Source organism: Poromitra crassiceps, assembly GCF_964638095.1.
Source record: "Poromitra crassiceps genome assembly, chromosome: 16".
Lineage (NCBI taxonomy): Eukaryota > Metazoa > Chordata > Actinopteri > Beryciformes > Melamphaidae > Poromitra > Poromitra crassiceps.
This window is the reverse complement of record NC_139645.1, coordinates 15,549,747-15,568,374: the sequence shown is the minus strand read 5'-3', so window position 1 is coordinate 15,568,374 and position 18,628 is coordinate 15,549,747. Positions and strand designations below refer to the sequence as shown.

Here is an 18,628-nt window from a genome sequence, read left to right as displayed (position 1 = left end):
GTGAGTTATTGTGCTCGTCCGGTGAACGATCGTGTGTGTGTGTTATTACCGATGGGTGTGTGTAGCCCTAAAGCGCCGCGTGCGCGCGCGCGCTATCATAATGGGAATCGGGGGACGTGTCCGCTGACGTGGGGATGGATGGGCCCGGCCCGGCCCGGCCGGCTGTCCACTCCTCGGCCCGGTATCAGATGGAGCCTACTGTAATAAATGACCTGGAGAGGGAGGGAGGGGGAGGGGCTTGACGCGCGGCGGCGGCCCCTTAGCCGCGCTCAGATAAGAACGTCAAAACCCTCGTGACGCCCGCCTTCCAAACGCTATCTCAGGCCTCACGTCCCGTCGGGTCAGATAACGGCGCTGCCCGAGCCGCGCTGAGTAGGGCGCGGGGCGGAACGCGCCAAATGCCCGCAGAGCGAAAACAGACAGATTTAGCGATCTGGTAACAGAAGCATCTGCTGTTGACGGTTTGTCCCCTCCGCCATTTACCATAAGCCTGTGTGTGTGTGTGTGTTGGGATCTCTCTTTGTGTGTAAGTGCACACGTGTGTGTAAGCTTTCACGGGTTTTAGATTTCTGTCGATTCGCCCTTGTGCGCTCGCGCTCGCGTCGACGCGCACGCGCCTACACGACGTGCCCACGCCCCATTCTCCCAGCAGGCAAATAGAAACGGGTTTTAGTCGAGCGCTCTTTGCGTTTCGCTCTGGATGACTTCCTCTGCCGGTAAGGCGCGAGTTAGCCCACGGTCACACCATCATCACTCACTATCACTGGAACAGCTCCTAGCATGCACGCACACACACACATACACACACGCACACGCACACGCACACACACACACATGAATACACACACACACACACACACACACACACACACGCACACACACAAATACATACACACACACACACACACACCCACACACAAATACACACACGCACGAATACACACACACACACACACACACACACACACACACACACACAGAGCAAGGTAAGGAATTACCTTTCACACCCACTTCATCTGATTCTTCTTCTGGACCCTTTTTTCTGTGAAATCTGCATTTTGCTAAATAAACCCTCAATTTGTAGTACCACTAAGAATTGTTTTTAAGCCCCAATACGTAGAAAGCTGCTGAGCAGCATGAACAGCGACCTCTGCTGCTGCTACAAGTGGTAATTACAGGATGCTAATAGATGCTATCATGCTACTTACCTGAACGTAGAGTTCAGGTATCAGCCTTATGTTACCATTTCTGCTTGTACTCTTCAGCTGAAAAATACATGAAAGTAATTGTTAAACAGTTGCTCTATTAGGTTAGACCCCCCCCTCCTCAACCAATAGCTACTTTCCTTGGGAAAGAGTTGGTCAGCTATATACTAGGTTTTACCCAGAGCCGTGTAAGAAGAGTCACGACATCTCCATTCACTCCAATGGACCAGTTGTTTTACTCTCAAGAGTTCCAGGAAGTAAGGTCCTGGATTAAGCAGCACTGTCGAGTTGCAGCAAAATGGACAGTTTGTGTTGTACTCTGAAAGGGTTTTTGCCCCCTTGAATCAAATTGTACATTATCAGCTCTATTTTAGCATGCAAAAGTAGCGCAAGACCCCTTCCTGGCTGTTCATTGGCTAATGAGTCTCGCATTTTGGTCCTCCGCTGACGCCACGCTCTCTCTAGAGGACACTAGTTTTACCTAGTCATTTTTCTCTCTCTCACTATAGGTTGCGTGCGTGCTCGCTTGTTTACTGGTCAAAATCTGCTCCATTCCTCTCTCGCTGGAGAGGATCCGCCCAGTCACAGGTCACCCGGTCACCTACAGTGGCCCCATTCATTTCTGACCCTCATACTACACACACACACACACACACACATACACACACACACACAAACACACACACACTGTACACCAATGTCACGCAGAACTGCCGGCTGCAGTAGCAGTCAGCACAGCTCCCTGCATACTTCACTGATTGACTTTACATGTAGAGTTTGTGCTGGTGCGTGACCACTGCACTTTTCAATACAATACAAAATCCATCATTCACGTCATGTTGTGACTGATCTAAATACAAGTCTATTGAAGTGTGTGAAATAGAATGCCCATTAAGACACACACACACACACACACACACACACACACACACACACACACACACACACACACACACACACATTCGCCTTGTAAACAGTTTATGTTTTACTTCCTTTTCCTCTCTCGCTCTCCCTCTCCAGCCCCCCCCCCCTCTTGCTTTCTCTCCCTCTCTCTCCCTCTCTCTCTCCCTCTCGCTCTCTCTACTCTCTCCCTCTCCCTCTCCCTCTCTCTCTCTGATTAACCTTGTGCTGATTTTACAACCAGCAGAGCATCTGCTCTGGTGCTCCAGGGGTAATATGGGGGCATAGTGACATGTTACAGCATGGACATGAGCCAAGACGTGCACACACACACACACACACACACACACACACATGCACGCGCACGAACGCAAGCACACACACACACACCAAACATCTTGCCAGCCCAGGTGCAGAATCAGCCATTGTTCATTTATGATGTGGACACATTCAAATATATTTCCCAGTCATAAGTGACAGTGAAAAGATGGAGCACTGCACGTTGACGTTTGCACATTTTCACACTCTTGCGATGCACAAACATCACGACTGTCTGTGAGGAGCACAATTGTAAAGAGCAGAAACCGTATACAAAAGACTTGGAATAAGCAGACGCACTTCTCTCGCGAGAATGACATGTTTGATGGTACAACTGATTTCCAAACAGGCATTTTTTGGACGACAATAGAGGGAGAGGTGTTGCTGGAAAGCATGGCGGGGAGAAGAAAGACAGAATGGATAGACAACATCATAGAGGCCATTTACACCTGGCATTAACATGCCTTTTCTGCCATCAGATTGTATTTTATCACTTCAGCCTGATTTCATTTACACCTGGCACTAACATGCGTTTTGGGGGAACAGATTGCAATCCGATTGCTCTCCAGCTCGAACGTCATCACGCGTGCGCCCCCTGAACGGCACAGGGAAATAGAGGTTATTGTTCAGCTCAAATGCATGCACAGTGAGTGCGTTTACATGCACACAATAAACTGATAACTGTGAATAATCAGTTTATGGCAATAATCTGATTTCTGCGTTTACATGCACTTTAATAATCCGACAATAGGAAAAACCCGGGTTTACATGATTCAGTCAATTAGTCGGATTTCTCTCCAGAAAGGCACCATTAATTCCGGAATAAAACAACAGAATATAGCTGCAAAATGCAAAATCACATTTTCCTAATTTATTTGTCCAGCGCAGAGGATGGTTTAGGTGAAAATTAGGTTGTGTATCTCGTCTACTTTACTAAAATTGGAATAGTCGTCGCTTTGGAAGTGCATCTGTCAATAATGTAGCGTGGGGAAAGGTGGAGTATTATGGGATAGCTAGTAGGGTGTATGTCTAACTGTATCTGTCTGTTATGTTGTTCTGTGCATGTGGGGTTTGGGGTTTTGGAGGGGCAAGTGAAGGGAGCATAGGGCCAGTGGGTGGAGACTAGGGGGGAATGGTCGGGAGAGCTGTGTGAAGCTGGAAGAGAGCAGACGTGCTGGGGAGAGCTAGGCTAGGCTAGGAGAAGCTAGCGAGGTGTTGGCGTGCCTGCCTTCATGTGTGTCTGTCCGTTCGCTAAATAAAGAGTTTGATAAGCCAAAGGATCTGCCTTGGTGTGCGCCTCATTCCGCCACAATAATATTTCCAACTTTACCGAGCACACAGCACAGAGGCAGGCAGGTGAGGTGACTTAAGCACGTCAAATGTTCATGACCCACAACGTGTGTTGAATTGAAATACTGTAGCCTACCTGTCAGAAAACGGACAGAATTTGTCACGGATTTTAACGTTATGTGTGTGTTGTGTTTTGAACGACTCTGTTGTCTGTAGGCTACGTCATTCTATTTGCAATCCGAGACAAATATTCGTCCCCTCCTGTAGAATATCCACATTTCAACATAGTGCAGTGCAGCAGCGGTGCCGTTACAGGGACACCGGCTCTGTGCGGGAAGAGAGAGCAGAGCTCCCCGCTCCGCTCAGCCAGCGGCTCCGTGCTCACCGTCATCTCGCCAAGCCGGCTGTGGTGCGCTGTGGCTGGGGGAGAGACCGGCATGCCGGTGAGAGAACCGGGAGGAGAGCCGAGGGGCCAGTGAGTGCAGCAGCGCGTCTCTCCCTGCCTCTCACACGCTCCTGTGCTTCTCTCTCCTGCAAGTCGTACATGCGCAGATATATAAACCCGAAAGAAACCCGGTTATGCTGGATACATGCAGAGAGAAAACCGATTATTGCCCAGAAACCTACCGGTAGGTGTGTTTATCGGTTTATTCATAACCCGTTTATGACCATAAACGGATAAAGCTTATCGGTTTATGCTGTTTACATGACCATTTGAAAAATCAGGTAACTCAGAAATCCGCTAATAAACAGTTTATTGGTGTGCATGTAAACGCACTCAGTGAGCGTCCCCTTCACCTGGACAAAACGATGGCCGATCACCCAGCACTGCATCTATTTCTTTATCAAAAGGACACGTTGCCCTACCCCTGCCACTTTTCTTGTTCTTGTCCTTGGCCTGTCTGTAAGCCAGTTTCAGTACTGACATTGTAGCCAGGTCCTGTTGTGGCCATTCTCTAACTGTTAGATAATAATAATATAATATATATATATAATATATAATATAATAACACTTAAATGTTAAATGTTGTCATAATGCGTCCCTGACCACCTCCGGAGGTGGTTTGGCTGATCAGATTGCAATCCTTCTTCAATGCGTTTTGGGGGTGTTTACACCTGTACTTTCAAGTGATAAAATACAATCTGATCACCAAAAACGCACGTTAATGCCAGGTGTAAATGGCCTCATGGACTGGAGAGGAGATCTGGAATCTGCACGAAAGGGTGCCATCGAAAGGGATGCCCCCATCATAGGGCTAAAGCAAACTGAAACTGAACATCGGTACTTTGTCTGACTCAAAAACTATTAAAACTGAATAAAGTGCCATATTAACGGCCTTAGAGCCAACAGGACAACGGCTTTTAGCTTGCTGTAAAATCCTCTCTATCACTGCCTGGCCCGTGCGCAGTGCATTCTGGGATAGGTTGGGGCGATCCATTGCATCGTGCAGATTTGGGGGGGAAAAAGGCCACTTTCCTTGAGCGCATTTCAAGGATCATGGAAATGGGACAGCCTTGGTCGCGCCGTGGTGGCGACGCAAATCCAGCCTTGGGAGGCTGTGGCCCCTGTAATGAGACACGGCGTCTGTCTTGATCTGAAATCGTTGCCGAATCGAGCTTGAAAAACATCTGTCCCCGGTTGCAGTCGAGTCAATTCAGTGTCATTAAAAAAGAGAGACCTGAAGATGCCACCGGAGGAGACATTGAGACCTCAGCAGTGTGAGCGCCGTTAGAAAGTTAACAGGCAGGTTGTGCCGGCCCCCCTCGACACTCCCAGGACTCCTCCTCCTGGGCCAGTAAAACCAGAAATGGAGTTTTTAACGACATCCACTGGCTGCCTTCTCCGCTCCTATATGGTGTACTTTACAACACACACACACACACACACACCTCTCTCACACACACACACACACACACACACTTTACAACACACACGAGCGCACGCTGCTCATTCACACACTCACACAAACTCACATGTGCACTTGCCTCCTCTCATCCTAAACATTCCTCTTTGGCTGAGAAAACTTTTCAGTCACCTTGAAGATGACAAATCTCATCGGCTGTCTCTCTCGCTCTCTGTCTCTCTCTTGCTCTCTCTCTGTGTCTCTCTCTCTCTGTCTCTCTCGCTCTCTGTCTCTCTCTGTCTCTGTCTCTCTCGCTCTCTGTCTCTCTCTGTCTCTGTCTCGCTCTCTGTCTCTCTCTCGCTCTGTCTCGCTCTCTCTCGCTCTGTCTGTCTCTCTGTGTCTCTCTCTGTCTCTCTCTCTCGCTCTCTCTGTCTCTCGTTCTCTGTCTCTCTCTCGCTCTCTGTCTCTCTCTCGCTCTCACTCTCTGTCTCTCTCTCTGTCTCTCTCTCTGTCTGTCTCTTTCTCGCCCTCTCTCTGTCGCTCTCTCGCTCTCATACACACACACCTCTCTTACACACACACACACACACACACACACACACACACACACAGGCCTCTCACACACACACACGTCTCTCTCACACACACACACACACACACACACACACACACACACAGAGGCCTCTCCTCCTCTACAGTGAGTGAGGCACCTTCAGCTGTGAGGCGTTGTGGTGAGTGAGCGCAGGGCGTAAACACGTCCAGTGGGTTTGTTTGAGTACAGCCTCTTGTCTCTGGTGATTTATCGTGCGGAGACAGAAGCCTATTTGATGTGTTTGTACGAGTGCAGTAATTAACTCCGAGGCCCAAGCTTCTACGGGGAGGCTCGGGCAGGAGAGAGCGAACGAACGCACGCAGCGGGCCGGAACAAAACATCTATGCAAAGACTCCTGGCTGGCAGCTTCATAAATTAAACAGTGCGTCGTTTGTCACACTTCCACTGTGTTTCTGTAGCGTAGTGTATCGAAGAGGAGGGTCCTTCACTGGATGTTCTTAACAACCCCTCCCCCTTCTTACTGAACCGTTTTCTACCTGCTTAAATGTCTACCCGGAGAAACGAGGTCACACTTTGTTTGCGAGAAAGTCCCGTGGTCCTCGAGGCGAGACGGTGGCCTGGTTGTTGGCGCCCGATAGCGCCGCTTGCGGCGCGCCGAAATGTGGGCGTGTGCGAGTTCGTCATCGGTCAGGTGGTCGCCGTTGCCGCCTCCCGTCCCGTCTCTTCCTCGTCTTGCGCAAGGACCCTAAAAAAGAAGGATGAGACATCACTCACATCACAGTGTTCGAATTATGCATTGGGGCCAGACTTTGGGGACAGTTGTATTGAAGTGAATGGGGCCGGCAGGGTAAGTCGCACTATAAACCGTCCTATCATTGACATGTCACCTTTGATTGAAAAGTGCTTCCACCAGATTAAAGAAAAGACTTAATATGATGTTGACTGATGTTTTTTATCTAACTGTGCTCTGTGCAGCAGCTGCATATAGCTCAACTCAAGCCCCTGTTTGGTCCAAAACAGAGCTAGATTAGCTAAACTACATCATGATATATGACCGAACAGGGCATCAGTAAACATTACATAATGTATTTTCTTTAATCTATGGAAGCATTTTTCAATCCAAGGTGAAACAACACAGATAATTTATGATGGTTTTATAGTGGGACTTTCCATTCACTTCAATAGAACTGGTCCCAATGCAAAATTCGAACGCTGTGACGTGAGTGATGTCTTATCCTTCTTTTTAGGGTCCTTGGTCTTCCGCTTTTACTGCCGGTACCCCTCCTCTTCCTCTCGCTCTCCAGGTCCCATCCCTCTTCCTCTCTCCCTCCCTCCCTCCCTCCCTCTTCCTCCCTCCCTCTCTCCCTCACCTGTTCTGACTCACTTTAAACCCCTCCTCCCCATCCTCCTCCCCTCTCTCTCGTTTGAACTCTGAAGGTCCTTGAGGTGTCGAGAGCGATGGCCGCGCAAAGCCTCGACTGAACCGGCCGCGTCGGGGCTGTAATTCAAACCGCGGGGCTGGATTAGTGTCTGTAGACAGGTGCTCCGGATATACGGCCCGTCAACCCCCGCCACCGCTCGCCGCCCGACCGAGCGAGAGGGCGGAGAATGAAAACGCACGGGCCAAATGAAGAGAGGATGTGAGGTAGATCAGAAGTAAAGGGAGGATGGAGGAGAGACGAGGCGAGAAATGCTGCAGTGAACATCATCATCACTGCAGTGCCAGGGAGGCGGTCAGATGTGGAAGTGAAGTTGGCCCAGTTTGAAGCTCTTGTCAGAGTTGTTCTTGATGTTTGTGATCTCGAGGAGAGCAAATGGATCCCTGGGAGCCTTCGGGGAGGGACAATATGCTGCTTATCGATCATCACGATACGATGTCACAAATCAAAGTTCAATGACAACAAAGTATGACGTGCACATTCATGTTTTTTTTTTTTTTTCCCCCTGCGTCACAAATCTTTCTAGCGATGGCATTGGCTCGATAGAATGTAAACGACAACAATTTAAAAATGACAGTAATATCATTTTGGATGGAGAGCTTGTGAACTTGGTCAAGCGTCTCATTTGTGATTACAACGTCATAATAAAATAGACCTTTGATACATATGGTCACATTTTTTTATTGCGAAAATTTCAGTGTTTCCCCTAGAAAATTGTTCAGGCCTGGAGGGATTTCGAAACGTACCCCCACCGCAACGGTGGGGGGCCTCGCTGGCGACGCTAAACTTTTAGCTAACCTGTTCGCATCTATGTTTCGCAATGGCATCCCAAGTATCATCATACTATTATGGGATGCGATGCGAACAGTTGTATTATTTATGGGATGTGCGTTTCACAGGCAACGACACACATTGACACGTTTTGGAACAGCGTATCAGCGTAACAACCTATCCACTTATTACGCTTATTATTTTGAATGATTTGGCATCTTCTATTACTGTCAACACTGATATTGTTGTATTTGTAATAATATGCCATAAAGGTTTATTGAAATTTTGGGGAGCGCAGGAATTTCCTCTTCTGGCCTGTAGAATGGTAGGGGAAACACTGGCGAAATATTTCCGATACATCGCTCCCCCCATCTCTCATGATCGTCGTACGCACACAGGAGTGATTTGTTAAAGTTTGTTGACATTACTTTCAACCCTAACCCCAAAAATCTACACTTTTCTACAAGGTCTGGATTTCCATTTCCTCATTGAAGAGAGCGGTGCGCGCGGTGCTAAAATGCATGATCTTATCACGTCATAAGATTTAATCGAATCACACACACGCATGCAGCACGCGCGCACACACACACTGACACACACACAGTAGCGCTGTGCACTCGCAGCGGCAGAGATCTCTTCCTCTCTGTCAGTAGGCTATGCGCCGAGCAACGCGCGAACACACACACACACTCCATCTCTCTTTCCTTCGCTCTCTCTCTCCTTCTCTCTCTCTCTCTCGGAGGAGACCTGCTGCAGACGGGACACGCCCACACAGTCCGCGGGAGAAAATACACTCTAAAATCGAATTGATTCTCATGACTTTTGCCATGACTGTCGAACCTAAATTGATCTACTTTGCGACGTTCATCATCGTTCAAATTTGGCTGGTGGCTTATTAACATAGGTTCCTGTGATGTGATGAACTCAAAATGCTAAATAATAAAAAAATATTTCTGGTTTCCAGGGACTTTAAACCCCGGCATCAGTGTGCTAATGCGTCTTGCACTCCTTTTTACCATTGGTCGCTATCTAATAAGGAATCTCGTAGCGTACTCCACTCTCTCTCGCTCTCTCTCTGTATCGCGCTCCCGAGGGTGTCGGCTAAATGCTCGAAATGTAAACGACAGCGCTCGAGATTGATCAGAGATGCGAGGAGTATGTAATGTATTTGCCGTTGTAATTTCATGGGGGGCTGGCGGCGAGCGGGACTTGAGACGAGGACCGTTTCTGTGGGAGCGCTCGTCGGCTAATGACACTGGCATGTTGATGTACGACACAACCGGTGGAAGAGCAGCTCCATTCCCCACACTCATTTCCACACATGGTTACCTCCTTCTCTCAACCGCTGAGCGGTCCAGTTTATTCCGTGGGGAGTACGGACTGACTGATTACAGCAGTGCTGTTGCAGTCCGAACGTTGTAGACGTTGGGTCTGTTTGTGCGTTTCTGTACGATAAAAGCGAAGATTTAGTGGCACAGTTTGTTGCAAAGTTTTTTTTGTTTTTGTAAAAGTTCTTGATGCCAATGCTTTCTTATTTCTTCTTGTTGGGGTTGTCTGTTATCAAAAGGTTACTGCAGGTCAAGCAATTATTCCTTGGACCTTTTTCAGCCTTTTTTTGCCAAACTTGAGTGCAGTCTTCCGCTGTGTCCCTCGGGCAGCAGGCTCCACTACATCAACCACACCGAGGAGGCGTTGATGCAAAAATAGTAGCTCCTTGTCCCACTCTGGTGAGTGAAAGGGTAACTCAGTAGACCGCTCCATCTTGTTTTGTCTCAGTGGACAGTGCTGGGAGTGCAGGCAGAAATTGAACAGGGTTGAACAGGGCCCAAAGTATTTCAAAGGTGACATGGGGCCAGTTTTGTTTGGTCGCATTGAGGCCAATGCGGAAGTGCCCAAAAAAATGCAGTTCCTCGAATGGCCACTTAAAGGCTGTCTCCAAAAGGGAGTCGCTCCCCATTCACCCGCATGTTAAAATGCCTGACTTTATAGCATAAACATGTTTACAGCCTCGTACAAAAAAAAACGGTTTTGGTCTCTATAGGCAATTTAGACTTCATGACAACTGTAGTGGGGGTGAATCTTTATATAACACCCGTTATATAACTCCCCTGTCCTGTGATCGTGCAGCTCACTGAACGCAGAGGCTCTGGGAAACCCCCTCTCGCCTAATATGGCTACAAATATGTCACTCTGGCAAAAAAAAACAAGATGGAAGCTCCTCTCAAAATGCCAAACCTGAGCCTTCTAAACGTTCACAAACTAATGGGTGATGTCACACTCACTACAGTCTTGCTGTGTTCGTTTAGAACTCTGAGGTCGCAAATTGCCACTTGCTCCTAGCAAAAATCAAGTAAATTGCCACATTAGTTCCTACTCACAAACTGATGAACTATGATTTCTCAACCCCCAGTGTGCTCCCAGCACGTCAGTTGACGTAATTTCAACATGGCGCCCACGATTGTAAGAATTTAAAACATTTTTAGATTTTTTTTCCCTTCTCTTTTCTACAATAGGAAGCTTTCAGACCAATCAGCATAGCAATACAGTAGTTGGTTAAACCCATACAACTAAACGTTAATGCGACTTGAAGCCCTGAAGCTGGAACCCCCGGAGGTTGGAGATGACGCGTTTGCCGCTTGCCACCTCCGGCCTCAGAGAGCCAAAGTGAAACGTCACTTCCTGCTTTCTCCCTGTATCAGCTCTGGGAAAAATATGAATGCCAGTGAACGGAGAATAACGTTACTTTTTTGATCCCGTTTGAATTGTGCCACGGGGGGCCAACGTTAATTTTGTCAATTTAAAACATAACTTTGCATGTAAAGAAAGTCACAGTTTGTCGTCAAACTGAAACGTAGGGGTTAGTTTCGTATAAAAACTACATAGCTCGTGGGAGCTCGTGGCATGTCGCCGGTCTTCAGCTTTGCCGGTAGAGAAAGTGACGTCACTTAGGCGACAGTGCATGTAGCCTTTCTGATTTATAACTTCTAGTGCAACAGTGTGTTGCGACAAACTACAACTTTCTTGACATGCAAAGTTATGTTTTAAATCGACAAAATTAACGTTGGCGCCCCGTGGCACAATTCAAACGGGATCAGCAAAGTAACGATATTCTCCGTTCACCGCCATTCGTATTTTTTCAGCGGCTGGTACAGGGAGAAAAGCAGGAAGTGACGTTCACTTTGCCTCTCTATACACGAATGCAGCATAAGTCCATAATTTTGACAGTCTATGGGTCTGGGATGTGGTGAGCTGAATTTTCCTTCAGCGTCGCTAAAATACTCTAGTAATACTCTAGTAGTATATACTAGTTTTCAGGTGCACAGTTGTCACGACGAGCGTGAGAAGCATGGATATCGAGGAAGGTACGCGGACGTTGGGCCCGCACAGAAAGCACAAACCCCTCCTCCTTAGTGACCTTTCCAGTTGACGGTTGGCTCAGCTTGGCCTGGTGTCTACCATTGACCTGGTGTCTACCATTGACCCACTTCATTAGGTCTGTGAGTGAGTGGGCGCCAGCAGAATCTGGTTTCTACTCGCATCACAACACCCTGCTTTGTTTTGCTGCATAGGTTGCAACATTTCTTTACCTGGTTGGCAGTGATTAAAGGGACAGTTCACCCCAAAAATGGTATGAGTTGCTGAGTTTTGGAAACATCGGGGCAGTTCCATCCAGTTCCATTGAATTCGAGTAAGACAGACGTCTTACTCGAATACAATGGAACTGCAATGTCTCTTTCCAGAAATCATGACCCAGTTACTCAAGATAATCCACAGACCTTGTTGTGAGCACTTTCATGTAGGAACCACTAGTTCGGTCGAAAGAAAATACGCTTTGAGCACCACAAGCCGAGTGCCATCTAGTTCCATTGTATTTGAGAGAAGGCAGACATCTCTGCAGCCGATATCTCCAAAACTCGTCAACTCGCACCAAAGCGATACGATACAAAACGATACACTACACTAAAGACTGCACTACAGGTAGGAGGCTCTGAGGGTTTATTTGGTAAACTAGAAATCTTGCACGCTACGCGGCCTCGCCCGACCTGCAGCTCGCCCCCTACGCGGCCTCGCCCACCCTGTGGGCTACTGTGTGGCCTCGCCTGCTCTATTGGCATGCGCATCGCACAATTGCCCAACTTCGCATCACTGATGACATCACAATTGCCCAATTGACCATCACTGATCACATCATGGAGTGCTCGAGTGACATCACTCAGCGCACAATTTCTCAACTCGCATCACTGATGACATCAGTGAGTGATCAGTAGAGAGAAAAAAGTAGTGCGCGCACATTGACTGATGATTACATTACGTCATTTAGCAGACGCTTTTGTCCAAAGTGACTTACAATATCACACTTTGTCAACAGTACAGAAATCAACTATGCAACACATTCAATGACAGGCAGCAAAGATATTTTGATAGACTAGAGTAGCACCATGTAGGAAGTAGTTTGAGAAGGAGTCAGTAACATGTAGCATTAGTAGGTTTGAGAAGGATTTTTTTCTTTTTTTAATGATTTTTTTTGATGATGTCATAGACACTGTGACATCATTAGTGACGTCACAATTGCTGGAGTGACCATCACTGATGACATCATCGAGCGCTCGAGTGGCATCACTGATAATGTCATAGACATTGTGACATCATCACAGTGACATAATTACTGACCAAAATCATCACAAATCTCACAATGCGGGACCAAAATCACAGTACTGTTTCTTGTCATGTTTCTTTTCAGCCAACATTTTTGTTCGGCACCCAAATTTGAACTGTAACTTTTAATGATGCTACGTCCCTTTTGGAAGTACACAGTCTCAGTTGTTTGTTACACTCTGGTTCTCTCACGCACACACGCGCGCACACACACACACACGCGCACACGCACACACACACACACACACACACACACACACACACACACACACACACACACACAGTGCCTGCTGCGGCTGTTCGGCTCCTCTGTAACGGAGTGACAAACCACGGAGCGCGGCGCCAGCAGCAGCAAAGTCTCCGTGACAGCGTCGGCATGGTAACGGCTCCGACGTACGCGACAGCCGCATGACGCTTGGCTAGAGAAAGCGCCACAGTCAGCATTTTTCCACCTCCCCGTCCTCCTCTAACCTCCAGCGATGGGGGAGAGGCTTGGCAGAGGGGGGGCGGGAGGGAGGGGGGTTATGAGAAGATGCTTGTTTGCCGATTGGATAAACATTCATTTACCCCCAGCAGTCAAACGTGAACTTAATCAAAGTGATTACGCGTCATAATTGTCTCCATCTCTTCGTGGCCTCCCGCGCGCTCGCGCATCCTACTGTAAACACTCGCCGATCTCCCTGCCATCTGGATGGGTCCTGGTGTGTGTCCCCACACGTGCACACACACACACACTCTCACACAAACACTTGCACTCTCACACACACACGTGCACAATCTGGGCTTATTAACATACATTAAAACACATTGCCCCGACACACATCATCATTTCCATATGCGATGCGTCGGTGCGTCTCGTCCCCGCGCCGCGCACCAGCGCAGACAGAAAGCATGATCTCAGCAGAACTGGATTGCCGGGGGGGGGAAGCAGGGAACAATTATTAATTTCTCCTTTTGTGCGACTGTAGTTTTAACCTACTGGGCGACGGACGACGTCTGACTCACAGAGTTTGTTTTCTGCCCTTTGGGGGGGTTTGGTGTTTTTGCAAATAAAGAAAGTCAGCCTGGAAATGAAGACGTGGAAGTTCACAGCAGGTGCAGCAGGAATGATGTTTCTGTGGGACAGTAGAGTGACTCCACAGATTTACTCTCCGGCGACAGTGTTGAAATATCCACCGATCAGCCACAGCATTAAATCCAGCGGGGGTTGAAGTGAGGAACATTGATCATCTGGTTACAGTGGCACCTGTCGAGGGGGTGGGATATATTAAGCAGCAAGTGAACACTCAGTTCTTGAAAAAGGGAGAGTCCCCGGAGCGCACGGATCATCTTAAAAAGTCTTTATCTGGTGCACAAATCACTGACGTTTCGACAGCACGGTGTCTTCGAAATAAAGACTTTTTTTTTTAAGATGAACGGTGTGCTCCGGTAACGCTACTCTCATTTTTGGTGTCGCTGCGGTCCCAGTCTGAGAGCGCGCGCTTTTAGCAACGGGAACTCTCTCTCTCTCTCTCTCTCTCTCTCTCTCTCTCTCTCTCTCGTCAGTTCTTGAAGTCGATGTGTTTGGAAGCAGGAGAAACGGGCAAAACGTAAGGATGTGAGCAACTTCGACAAAGGGGCCGAATTTTGTGATGGCTAGACGACTTTGTCAGAGCGTCTCCAAGATGGCAGATCTTGTGGGGTGTTCCCGGTATGCAGTGGTTAGTAGCTTCCAAAAGGTGTCCTAGGAAGGACAACCGGTGGCGACAGGGTCACGGGCGGCCAAGGCTCAGCGAAGGCTCGCCCGATCTAGAGATGTGTAAAATTTCACATCACGCTTATCGTGACCAAAATGATCACGGTTATCATATTATCACGGTTTGTTAAAATGTGCTGAAAATGTTAAAAAAGTACTAATACACTCACAGAAATTATTTCACCAAGTTTTATATTGAAAACTCAGACCCAAAAATGATTGATACACTCACTGAAATAATTTCTGCAAGGCTGCGCATTTGCATCTGGGAGACGGTTGATGATGGACAGTATTTACCATGTTTTTCAAAGCACTGTAATCATGGTAACACAATAATCACGGTAACACGGTTTTAATGATAATGAACATTTTAAACGGTACGGTTATCGTAAGGACTTTTATCACGTTATCATTAAAACCGGTTATCGTTACATCCTTAGCCCGATCCCACAGAAGAGCTACTGTAGCACAAATAGCAGAAAAAGTGAATGCTGGCTATGATAGAAAGGCATTGTGATGCTCAGGGCAATGTTCTGCTGGGACACCTTGGGTCCTGGCATTCATGTGGATGTTGCGTTGACACGTACCACCTACCTTAGCATTGTCTATGCTGGGTCAGAGCTGTTTTAGCAGCACGAGGGGGACCTACACAATATTAGGCAGGTGGTTTTCATGTTTTTTTTGCTGATTGGTGTATAGGACTCACTTTGTAGATGAAAAAATTTAGTTCATCATATCATTTATGTCTACTTTCACACTCAGTCTGCAGAGCAAATTTGTGACTTAGAGATGTGAAGATAAAAGTGTATATGACTGTCTGAAGTAAGTAAGTAAAAGTTTATTTCTAGAGCACCCCTCCCAGCACGAGTGCACAGAGTGCTGTACATAATATGTCAGTCAAAACATTTAGGCCTATATGGCACTAGGGCATAATAGTAACATGGCATAACATAACAGCAAAAGTAGGATCAAATCTTAAAAACAATATACAAACATAAAACCAAGTGCAAGAGGACAGTGAGGTGAAGATCGGCCTAAGACTGCTCAAACGCCTGCTTAAATAAGTGTGTCTTCAGGTGTCCCTTGAACAGGTTGAGGGAGGCAGCCGATGTCAGGACCGGGGGAAGTGCGTTCCAGAGTCTAGGGGCGGCCGCCCCAAACGCCCGGTCCCCCCTGGTCTTTAGTCGGGTCCTGGGCACTGCCAGGAGCCCCTGGTCTGAGGACCTCAGAGAACGGGTGTTTTGGTGTGGTGGAATGAGGTCGCAGATGTGAGTCTGACCCTATGTATCGACAATTTGTGGCAATTTAAGGGCAATTGACAGTGATTGTAATTTTCAGTCATGCATTCCTTTGGTGTTACAGCATTGCCTGAGGTGACTGCAGGTTTTCATTCCAACCAAACATGACAGCAGTTGGTTTCATTTAACATAGTGGTTCTCAAGGTGTGGGGTGCACTGCAGGGACCACCAGGGGGAACCTGGGGGGCGGGTACCCAGGGGGTCGCCAGCAAATTGATGAATTGTTAAAGCACCACTATTTCATTAACAACAAGTTAGCACAGTTAGAGAATATTGAAAATGACTGTTCTGATCATAATTTTTCTGTTAGTCTACCTACAATAGATATATTGTCTTGGATTTCTGGACAAAATCATATCTGACAATAAAAAGTATTCTCAGATTTTGAGATCAGAGATACCAAATCTAATCAAATGGGGGTCTGTGGCCCGAATGTGGACTAAATTAGGGGTCCTTGATATGAAATGGGGTGAGAATCACTGCTTTAACAACACCATCAGCCAGAGAGGAGGAGCCCTGATGTCAAATGTAAAATGAGCTGCTAATTGATTACTCCCTCTCCTCCTCTTTTAGGGGAGGAGCTTCGAGGGAAGATCACCGTGCGTAAAAACAAGAAGGACCCTCGCTCCCTATTGGTCACCTTTGACCTCGGAGACAGGAAGCTGACTTACAGCCTGCAGTAACGTATCGGCCGTCGCACGCTTGCTGATCACGGATCGGCGTTTCGTCAGCGGGGAAGACCGGGGCTGTTTTGCTGCTGTTTGAGATGGCATCCAGCTGACAGGCCCAAGCAAAGAGGACATCTGAACCAGACGACTGTTAGAGTAGATGTAAGGAAGGCTGCTTTTAGTAGAAAGTCTTTTTATTGACCAGCCATGCATTGGCAGACTGTGGCAGTAGGATAGAGTTGAACCAACCTAATCTCCGGAATAATATTTAGGCATTGTACATTTGTGGAATGCACAGAAATGTAGAATATCAACATAAATTTGGGAGGGAAAAAACGTCTGCTAAAGCGTGGCATTTTACGTCTACGTTCTCAATGTAAATGTGTAACAAAAACGCAGGTTAATTAGAAAACCTCTCTGCCTTTCCCGTGTTAAACGCAAATAAAAACAACTTTGGTTATGTTAGGCAAGTAAAATAACGTGGGTTAGGTTTAGGCAACTAAAGCAACTTGGTTAGGTTTAGGCAACAAAGCAACTTGGTTAGGTTTAGGCAACTAAAGCAACTTGGTTAGGTTTAGCAACAAAGCAACTTGGTTAGGTTTAGGCAACTAAAGCAACTTGGTTAGGTTTAGGCAACAAAGCAACTTGGTTAAGGTTAGGGTTAGTTGGGGTTAAATCCAAAAGTAGAAACACAATGTGCCTCGCTCGGGAATCGAACTGGCGCTCTCTTGCTTGTGAGACGGGAATGCTACAGGTCTGCCAATCCCGCCCGACTCAGACAGTCATGAACGTGAATATTAACATTATACATGTCATGTATAACAATATTTTCCATCAGAAATGTTGATATTTTACATTTCCGTGGATTCCACAAACGTACAATGCCTACATTTTATTCTGGCACCCAGGCTGAGTTAAACACAGGGCTTTGATGTATCGGTTGTGATTCCTGTACCTTTTTGTAATAAAAACCCCTCACATTGTATGACTTGCTCTGTATTTATTCATTAAGCCTGTATATAATAGGAAATGTGTTTGATCCCAGTGATGCTGTCATATTTGTGACAATTTCCCCTTTACTTTAACTAAGCCACAGATGCCCCCCCTGCATGCTCAAATCATCATCAATCAAATCATCCTAATAAAGAAAAATCACAAAGGGGAAATGGAGCTGCCAGCTCGTCTTTTAAAGAAAGATTTTGTGTTTTTTCAACGCATTTCCCTTCATCGTCCCTCCACGTCCTCCTAATTGTCCTAGTTTGAGCTGTGTGGGACCTCAGCGGGGGCGTCATCCATCTTCTCGGAGCTTCCTGGGACAATGTGAGATGAATTTGAGCTTGAAAACGGCTGACTAAAGTCTCTTGACATACTTCACTGAGCAGCCCTGAGACAGATGATGGATCCAGAAGTGGGGGACGGAGTGGTGATCTGTGAGGGCCAGGGGAGGAACAGACTGTGGGCTTGGCTGCCTGCTTTTATTGGTCATTTGACAGTCACCTCTCCTGATAGATGCCTACTTCCTCTATGTCCTCTCTGCCATTTACATAGTCGGTTCTGCTTAAAGGGCCACTGTACTCATTTTCGACCAGCTTTGTGTCATTACAAAATCGGATGTATATTGTACAGGTATAATATGCAAATGAAGAACGTTTAACTTCAGAACTTCAGAAATGATGTCATTTGGTCCAGGAAGTTCTGTGAATGAGAGAACAATAATGATGCCGATAGTGACACCATGGGAAAACCGCTCCAAGTGACATCATTTGGATAGGGCCAGATCTTTTAATTGTGTCATTATGGCCCATTAAATGGCCAAAACGGCCAATTACTCACAGTACTACCAACAGCAGCCAGCAGGTGACAGATATATACACACACCAATTAGTAGGGGGTGACCCCAAATATTCGTTTGAAGAAGCCTGATTCGACTGCCCATCTCACAGTCGAATAG

At 47.1% G+C, this 18,628-nt stretch overlaps 1 protein-coding gene across 1 annotated transcript in view; it reads left to right on the top strand.

Annotated features, from left to right (window-relative positions):
- prmt3 (protein arginine methyltransferase 3) overlaps positions 1-17,623 on the top strand; it is a 114,771-nt gene extending 97,148 nt beyond the window's left edge. The window contains exon 16 of the mRNA XM_083652581.1: positions 16,583-17,623. Within this exon, the coding sequence (XP_083508707.1) occupies positions 16,583-16,692 (110 nt within the window). The 3' untranslated portion in view covers positions 16,693-17,623. The remainder of the gene's footprint in view (positions 1-16,582) is intronic.
- Positions 17,624-18,628: the final 1,005 nt, after the last annotated feature.